The following is a 9,598-nucleotide window of genomic DNA, read 5'->3' as shown; positions in this document are numbered from 1 at the left end:
TTCGCCTACTGCTGCGTTGTATTGATACGACCGCAAGATGGTGCTCAAGACACCAGTTCAGCCAACTTGTCTTCTCGGAAGTCATCCTCATATGTTACGTTAAATAAATACGATTTATTGGCAATACATTAAAATTTATTTGAAATTTTCAGCGGATTCATACATCCATCTCCAGCATCCTTGTCAACTAAATAAAATTGTATTTATCATATTATTTTTATCCATTGAAAATATTTCATTAATTCAATACATTTTATTAAGTTCCAGTTATTTATTTATTTATGGTGCAAAATCATTCAAAAGTAAATATATTTTTTACACAAATGTATGAATAATGTGTCATTATTATTTCAACATTTATTCCAATATTTATCTCTATAATAACGATGAAAAAAAAAAGCAAAAAAATAACTTGAAATAAATGTTAAAATAAATACAAGAAAATGTAAGTGGTCAAATAAATGCTGAAATAAATTACATGAACATTAAAATAATGATTTAAAGCAACACTAGGTAACTTTTCAACCTTTGTAAAATATTTTTATAACATTTTTTATGATATGTCGACTGACAACTAGTTGAATGACACCTCTTTTATATCTTGAGGGGGTTTATATCTCTTTCACCTGCACTAATTAACCTTGAAGAGCGTGACAGGATCCCTGCCACACAAAAGAACTACAAATTTGCTGACTGCTTTACGGTTTACGTCCCTTTCCCCATTTATTATAAAGACAAAGTCGATGCAAACACTTTTGCAGGAATTCTGCAAAGATGGCAGAGCAACAAAACAGGCAAAAAGTTTTGTCCGAGGAGGAAAAAAGGGGAGGCTACCACTACCAGTATAGTCAAGAATCAACATTGGCCCTGCTTTCACTCGCTGGTGTGACGACAAATCCATCTGCAGGGATCCAAGAGATTGATTTTTGATCGACGGATGATTTTACAACAGTGCAAGTGTGCGCTGGTCCTCATGGGAAACACAGTTTTCCTTAATGCAAAACACTACCGCTTTTGTCCACCAGCGTCGCTAAAATTGACCAAAACTGAAAACTTACATAGTGTTTCTTTATATACATACAAATGTAAAATTGAAATTATAATTGATATAAAGCATTGATAATGTAAACAAATATTGAAATTAATAATAATTGACATAATATATCTATATAATATTTGGAAGACACGTTGAATTATTCTGTATATATGTTGGCTCTCCTGGGATACCATACCAAGCTGCCGCCATTTTTGAAATGTTTTTGTTGTAGTCCCATAATTAGAGTACAGTTTTTGGCATTTAATACATTTTGCAGTTCCAATTGTGTTTGGAAGGTCAACGATACACCCAATGTTTCCGCATTTATAAAAAATAAAGTGTGTGTGTGATTTGCTGGAGCTGATTTTAATAAGATTACCTTTTAGAATTGTTGAAAATATCAACCTTTAATCCCTGACCTCATTTATGGTTAATAATTCCCTCTGTCTGATCCCCGCAATCAAGACGGCTGACAGATGGGCGATTTTTTTTTTTTTTTTTTTTTTAAACCAAAAACTGACCGTTAATTTAAGATTTTTTTCTAAATTGTGCGAATTTGACTGAATTTTTGGAACGTTTTGAAGTTAAAACGGTGTAAATCAGTCAAAGTGTGTGTTCTGTGTGGAGAAAAGGGAAAAATTCAAATTATATACGTATACTGGGAGCTTTGCAAAGCATCCCAACAATTAGTTGTTGTTACCTTTCATAATTATTTTTTCCGCGTTCTAAACATGGCTGGGGCGAATATGAAAAACAAAAGATATCAGAAAGGGGAAGTTCTCAAAAAAAAAGGAAAAGGAAATTTAAAGTCACAGTGACGTAGCGGGTCGTTGTCCGCTCTGATTGGTCGCGTTGAAGTAACAACGAAGACGATTGGCCGTAGGATTGCCGCTCTGCAGCCTGTATTTTGAACATAAATAGGGATAGAGTAGTTTTTTCTTCCCCAGAAAGCGGAGGCTGTCAGACGCAAGACACTTTGTGCCGCCGCGCTCTGACCCACAACAACTATGCCTCGGAAGGGCTGAATTTTTGGACATTTTCACCCGCTCCCATTTCTTGTTTGGACACTATGTTTCCGTAACTTTTTTTACGCAGCAGGCTAAATGCTGTGCTCGCCGGTTAGCTTCCAACTCCTTCTAATTGGCGACAATCAAATTCCACTTAAAAGTACCTAAAAGCACCAAGACAGCAGCTCGGATATCTCGACGAAAAACATGGATAAACTTTTAGGCAGCATTCGTCCGCTGGGCGCCGAGGTAAGGAGCAGGCCCGACGACATCCCCGGCCTTTCCTCGTTGTCTCTGCCGGACGGGAACCACGCGCCGGCCCATTGCAGGACGCTCTTTTCACCGGGCCCCGCTGTCGTTCACTCGCCTGTCACCAATTTAGCTTTGGACATGAACAAATTGGTGGGACTCGGGAGGTATTGTGACTTCAGCGACGTTTTTTAAGTGTGGATGAAACTTATCGCTAACTTGTTATTTCCTGTCCCTCAGCCAGGGTGATACGCCGAAGAGGCGCGAGTATGCGCGCCTGGAGAAGGCGCCCTCCTTCGCCTCGGATGTCTCCTCTGATGCTGGTGAGTTCCACAGAAGCTTAAATCCTTATTTTGAATATTAAAATCCTCAAACAGAAGTCACTTTGTGTGCTTTTGTCCACATTTGACCGCGCCGGTAACTTTTTAACCATTGGCGGCATTAAACGTCCAATTTAATTGAGGTGGGAGAGTTTGCAGCGAATGAATGCCACCCTCCTCGTCCTCAAGAATAGGACGTCTTCATTCAACATGGCTGGCTGCCTTGGTGTTCTCATCAAAGTCAATGTATTGACATTAAAATTAGCTCATAACTAGCTTAAAGGGTTATTAATAGGGCTGTCAAACGATTACAATTTTTAATCGAGTTAATTACAGCTTAAAAATTAATTGATCGTAATTAATCGCAATTCAAATCATCTATAAAATATGCCATATTTTTCTGTAAATTATTCTGTAAAATAAATTGTTGGAATGGAAAGATAAGACACAAGATGGATATATACATTCAACATACGGTACATAAGGACTGTAGTGGGCATTTCACTCTACTGTCATTTAAATCTGTCTATGTTGTCCTCACTCCGAAGCGTCTACTTTTTCCAAAGCTAGACAGCTAGTGAACGACGCCTTAATAATCAGACTTCTTTTTTCATCTGATTTATTAATAAAATGGCCTCAAACCATTGTCCTCTTTAGACCGTCGTAAAACTACAAAAAAAAAAAAGTACACAAGCATTGCATTAGAAGCAACGTTAGCTTAGCAAGCTATACAGGTTCACTAAACCTAAACAAAAAGCGTCTCATACAAAAAAATATAACATTACGCTTACTAACATAATATGTATATTCTTTACAACAACCATACTTACGGACAAATCTTGTCCAAGGATCATATAAGCACAACATTACAACGTAGGCGTCAGCCCGAGACGTCGTGCAGCCATATTGAACTGACAAGAAAACAATAAACCATGTCGCAAAGCGACCACAAGAGTTCGCTGTTAGACAGCACAAAAAGCCTTGCTGTAAAACTTACCAAAAGGCAGAATACTGTCTGAGCGGGACATGTGCGTTAATTGCGTCAAATATTTTAACGTGATTCATCAAAAAAAAATTAATTACCGCGCATTAACGTGATAATTTTGACAGCCCTAGTTATTAAAGATTATTTTATCAATGTCAAAGTTCCTGCTGTTTACTCAGTGGATCCCATTCACGTCGCTAGATGTCCAATCTATTTGAATCGGAAGCCAATGAATGTTTATTGGCTGCCAATTTCCCGTTTCAAATGGATTGACTCTCTATTGGTCATAATTTTATATAAAAAGTTTTAATTTAGAGCCACATAATTTTATGGCTAAAGAGTTGATGGTTTCAACTCCATTTTTCCCCTCAGGCCTCGGCATGGAGTCCCCCAGTCCCATCGACATCCTGGAAATGGAGGACGCGTAAGTAAAAAAAAACCTCTGCTGTCGTCAGTCAACTTTCTTCTGCCGTGACCATTCACCCTCCTCCCCACACACACACATTCTCCCCAGCCCCCAATTGCGACAGCTTAGCCCACCAGTTTAAAAAAAAACTTCATAAATTACCTAAATCTATTGAGTGACTGTCTAAAAGTAGCCTTAATACTTTTTAACTAAGTACTCCTAGATCTATTGAAATACTTCCCAAACTATTTCTAATTATTTTGAAACTTCTGAAATACTCTATAATAGAGACAGATATGCCTAAATCTGCTAAAATACTCCATAAAAAGAATGCATATTCTTAGTATAAGTACTATTAGTTGTCAAAGTACTAAATATGCTTAAATTTATTGTAATCTTCCTTAAAAGTATTACAAATACTTCCAGTCTGTCAAAGTACTTGCTAAAAATGACCTAAATATTCTTAAATCTGCTGAATTACTCCATAAGTTGTCCAAGTACTAGTAAATATTGAAATGTTGGCTAAAAATGACATTTGAAATATATTTATGAAATATCCAGTAGTTGTTCACATAATCTATTGAAATATTCATTAAAAGTAATAAAAATAGTCCTAGTATATCCATGTACTCTCATGTTATCATAATACTTTTGAAACTCTTCAAATACCCCATAAAAGTGAGACAAATACTCGTAAAGGTACTGAAATATTGCTTAAAACTATCCGAATACTCTTAGTTCTCTAAAAGTGACTTCAATACACTTAAATTTACTGAAATGCTCCAATAGTGACAAAAATCCAACTAAATCTATTGCAATACTGACTAATAGTCAAATAAATACTAAAAATATGGATGTCCATTTGCTGTCAGCCCTCCCACTACAACTGAATTGGTAGTCTACGAGTGACACTCATTTTAATTCGCATCACAAAGATGATTGGACGCCACATGATTGGACGGACATCGCTCTTATTATTGTCAATGGTGCTGAAAGAGTTAAATGGAAGTTCAAAATGAACGTTTGTGGCGGTCCCAATTCAAATTAACATGTGGGGGTAAAACGATCAGCTATTGAATTGAAACTTTTGTTGAAGATTGTAATTGAAGTTAGTGGACGGCGATGGACGGTCCTACTCTAGTCCTCGGCACACTCTTATATTTGAATGGGAGTTGGGGGATGAGGAGCCGGTTTTGGAAATGAGGCCAACACCCCCACAGCCATACATTGAATGAGGCACGCGAGCAGACAAAAGGGGCCCCGCTCCGCCCCACGCCGCGCCGGCATCTGCTTCATTATCCCAAGCCCCTCCTCCATCACACTTTAGCATACAGGTGTCGCTACCGGAAGAGGATGGGCCGTTGAAGGAAAGTGTAATAACGTGAGCTTTTCTGGCGCAGGTTCGAGAAGGCCATTCAGCAGTCCAGTAGAGTCGACCAGTAAGTGCCCGTGTTTGTCACTCTTCAAATAATCAACACAAGATTCACCGATAAATGGACTATTTTCAACATCGGAGGGTATCTGCTGTTATCTTTTCTGTTTGATGATCTTTAATTAACCGGGGTTTCGCACCACGATGTGTGGCCAGTGTTATAAGGAAGTAGCAGAATAAAAAAATCACTTCTAATTTATACATTTATTAGTGTTTCGGTTGCTTTTCGTAATCAACATTCTCAGAAAAAAACATATCCATGGTTTATGCAGGTCATAAAAAGCATTAAAAGTCGTTAAATGGATTTTGTGAAAATTCAGGCCTTAAAATGTTCGGTGCATTAGAAATGATGTACCTTGGATGCTTAAACATTTTGCATTATTTATTAGAGTTGTCTGAAATTATCGGGTAGCCGATGATATTTGCCGATGAAAGCATTTTAAAATGATATCGGATAATATCGACATCGGTAACCGGAACCAATTCATTTCACAAATAGAGGTATGTGTTGCTGTTGTCTTGCTAGCATTACTCAAGGTTAGCAGGGGGAGCCAATTGGCTACCTATTGAGTGGATATAGGGACATCTTGAGGCTGATTGGTAGTACTACTACGGCATATGGTGGCTTAGCTTGCCAAATTGGATGCTATCTGCTGGCCAAAATGTGCATTACAGGAATAGCTCTAATAATGGTCATCGTGATGATAGCCATGTAAAATGTCTTATCGTATGGTACTAATATGTGCCGCGAAATTGCCTAAACTGTGTACATTTTGACACGGAATGACTCATGCCTTCTGCTTGACAGGAAAATGCCCCTCAGACGGAACAATTCCTTACCGGTAAGTTATGTAGCCGCACATCCAATTAGCAGCAGAGTTGTATCTTCACATCTTGTTGGATGACTCACAGTGGCCTTTTTTCAGCTTCAGCTCCTTTGCTTCAGTCCGTCCCTGAAGGGGTCCCAAACGGAGGCTAATCGCTACGGAATATTTGGCCAGCAGCCCGGCGGTGAGGCTGCGTCCCCGACTCAATGGGACAACAAGGAAAACATCTCCAAGGTGCGTCCATCGTCACCAAAGAGGTGGTTTTTGGAAGCCAGTAGAACTAATTGAAAGCATTGGGATAATGTTTATTCATTTTATTTTTGTCCACTGTTCCAACTTGGAAATGTTCTTAAAGGGAACATCTGACTTAAAGACTTGTAGGCTCTACAAGGCCAAAATTGTTTTCTTTTGTTAAAATATGTCATTAGAAACACATAAAATATTGACATTGATTTAAAACGCTATAATATTTAGTACATGTTTTGACCTACAGAGGGCGCCATGTTTTATGGCCGCTCAGGGTGATGATGTAGATCAGGGCTCCCCAAACTTTTTCCTGTGAAGGCCACATAACTTTTCCCTTGTTTGATGAGGGGCCGGGTCAGTTTGCAATAGAAAATTTGTGATGATTGCAGGAGTGCCTAAATGTAAAAAATTGTTTTTCAGAAAGCCACAATTAATTAACCCTTTCTGGATTCTTCACGGAACAAAAGGAAATAAAATAATAATTAAAAAAAAATAATAATATATATATATATATATATATATATATGTATGTATGTAATATAATAACATTATTAATTAAATAGATAATAACCAAATAACCCTCTCTGGGTTCTTCACAGAAAAAAGCCAGGAAATAAATAACACTATTAAAAAAAAAAAAAAAAAGTTCAGGGGGCCGGACCAAATGTGGAGGCGGGCCGTAGTTTGGGGACCCCTGACCAGGGGTCGCGTTAACCGAATATTTTCCGTCGTTGACCGGTTTTTTTAAACGGTGATGGAAAAAACTGAAGTCCATCCATCATTTTGACAGGTTGCAATTCACACTCCAGACCACAGGGTGGCGAGTGAGCATATTAATTAGCTATTGTCTCTCTTGATGCATGACGTCGTTGGCCTTACTCGGAAAAATGTCAAGGCAACTGAGTGTTTGCCTGGCACGGCCAGACTGTTCTGCCTGTATTTTTCAAACACTGAGAGAAAAGTCTGGGACACAGCCTCTCGAGTAGGTACAAAATCAATCGACAAATCAGATTGTTTATTTGCGTGACGTGTTCTTCACGAGCAACCTCACTCTTGCGCGCCGAAAGTCGTCTCTACACGGATGGCGAACGGGAGAGCCGAGAATATGTTCCAATCCGCGGTAAATTCAGGTTAAAATGAGCTAAAACACATCGACACGAGTCATTGACAACAGTCTGTCTCGCGCTAGCCATGTTGAATAAACTCCGTTCTCCTCGTATGTTTACCTCCGCGCGCAAGTCCCTCGTCCTGCCTCGTCTCTTTGCTAACGGCTCGTCTGCCCGTCGCTGATTGGTGCACTCCGCTGTCTGTCTGCCTCTTTTTAAGCTTGTTCGGACAGAATATTAATTAAAAATGAATGAAAACTAAATAATATTGAATATGCCATTATTATCATTTAAAAAATGTAAGTGACGGGTAAAAATAGATTATGACCGGATTTTTAAGACACTGTCAGTCAAAATGACAGACAACGAAAAAGTTTAGTGCAACCTCTGCCCCTGACGTAGATTGTCACTGTCACTCAATGAATACTACCGGGTTACTGCAATTCCTTCTATGCGGCGAGATGTCCAACAAATGCGCTTGGGGCTGCAGCTATCGAATATTTTAGTAGTCGAGTAATCATTGAACTAGTTAGTTCGAATAATCGAGTAATCAGATAAGGATCATGACAATTGAAAATACCTGAGCTGAGCCTCAAACGGTATTTTTTATTTTATTTAAATTTAAAAATTTTTTTTTTTTTTTTTTTAATGAGGATCTATGTACAACAAAAGAACATTTGGCTAACTTGCATAGAAAAAGTCTGCTAGCTTAAATGCTAAAGTTTTTTTTTTTTTTTTTTAATGCTCTTAACAAATGGTTCAGACAGGTATTCCCACAAAAACGGCTAAATATACCTATAAACTAAATCATGAATGCATTAAAAAAACATTAGCTCAAACAAAGACTTAAGCCTGAGTTATACTCCCGCGTTGCGGTGACGGCGTAGCGACTACGGCGTCATTCGACATTCGATAGTTCTGCGGTGAGGGAACGCGTTGCTCTGTAATTCACCGCCAAGCCACTAGAGGGATGTGGCGTTATGTTTGTACGGTTTTGGGGCATGCTTGTTTACTTCCGCTAGTCGGAGAAAAATAAACAATGCAATATGGAACTCTTGAAAGTAAATATTCTGCTCATCAACACTGAATAAATATTGAACATACAAATGTTGAGGGGCAGGCGACGCAGAAGACGGTTTCGAGGCGGTCTGGCCGACTTTTGATGCCGCACAGAGTTTTAGACTCAGGTGGAGAGAGCTAGCTGTGGCGGCTAGCTTCAAACTGGCGTCGAGCACTGCGTTCAAGGTCTGCAAAGCCCTCCAGCCCGATTTGTTTGCCGTGTCCTACAACCAGCCAGTGGGAAGCCATAGCAGATTTCTGGCGTCTAGGGAACTTCCCAAACTGGGTTGGGAGGCTTGATTTTAAGGTTATCATAAAAAGCACCGAGGCACTCTCAATCAGTGATGATGTATCGTGTGTGTGAACTGTCTGTTATTGAAAATTAAAGATCAAAACAACTTTTGACACCAAATTTGTGCTTTATTCTTTATATACTTGAAGTGTGACACGTAAATAAGTCACAGACTCACAGCAAACATATGTACACAGTAAATGATGAAGTGCACCAACCAAAAATACGACATAAAGTGATAAAAAGTTGGCAGTTTTTGGCCGACTGGGTCACCGCTTCGTGTGGCCACTCGATTCCGACCACCCACGTCTCGGTGGTTCTTCCATTTATTTATTTTTTCGATCGCCGACCTTGCCATTTGGCAATCACAATAATAATTTCTTATTCGCGGTAAACCGGAAACAACAGTCTGAGCGGACTAATCACAGTCCGTTTTCGCTACGTCATACGCGTCTACGCGACGCGAAGGTTACAAAAATCGAGAGGTGCGCGTCAGGCTACGGCGTAGGGTCGTAACTCGATTCTTCCTTGACGGCGTAGGTCTGACGCGGAAGTATAACTCAGGCTTTAGCTTGCGTTGGTCTTAACAGGGAGCAGTTGGATTCAGCCATGTGAAAAGAGGCAGACCAGAGG

The 9,598-nt window shown here is 39.2% G+C and overlaps 1 protein-coding gene across 1 annotated transcript in view; it reads left to right on the top strand.

Annotated features, from left to right (window-relative positions):
• The first annotated feature begins 1,921 nt into the window (after positions 1-1,921).
• The window catches only part of cdc25b (cell division cycle 25B), a 28,157-nt gene continuing 20,480 nt past the window's right edge, over positions 1,922-9,598 (top strand). Inside the window, exons 1-6 of the mRNA XM_057858513.1 lie at positions 1,922-2,459; positions 2,533-2,615; positions 3,970-4,021; positions 5,404-5,442; positions 6,244-6,277; positions 6,362-6,496. Of these exons, the coding sequence (XP_057714496.1) occupies positions 2,251-2,459; positions 2,533-2,615; positions 3,970-4,021; positions 5,404-5,442; positions 6,244-6,277; positions 6,362-6,496 (552 nt within the window). The 5' untranslated portion in view covers positions 1,922-2,250. The remainder of the gene's footprint in view (positions 2,460-2,532; positions 2,616-3,969; positions 4,022-5,403; positions 5,443-6,243; positions 6,278-6,361; positions 6,497-9,598) is intronic.

This window comes from Corythoichthys intestinalis, chromosome 15, assembly GCF_030265065.1.
Source record: "Corythoichthys intestinalis isolate RoL2023-P3 chromosome 15, ASM3026506v1, whole genome shotgun sequence".
NCBI classification, from domain to species: domain Eukaryota; kingdom Metazoa; phylum Chordata; class Actinopteri; order Syngnathiformes; family Syngnathidae; genus Corythoichthys; species Corythoichthys intestinalis.
This window is presented reverse-complemented; position numbering and strand designations above follow the sequence as displayed.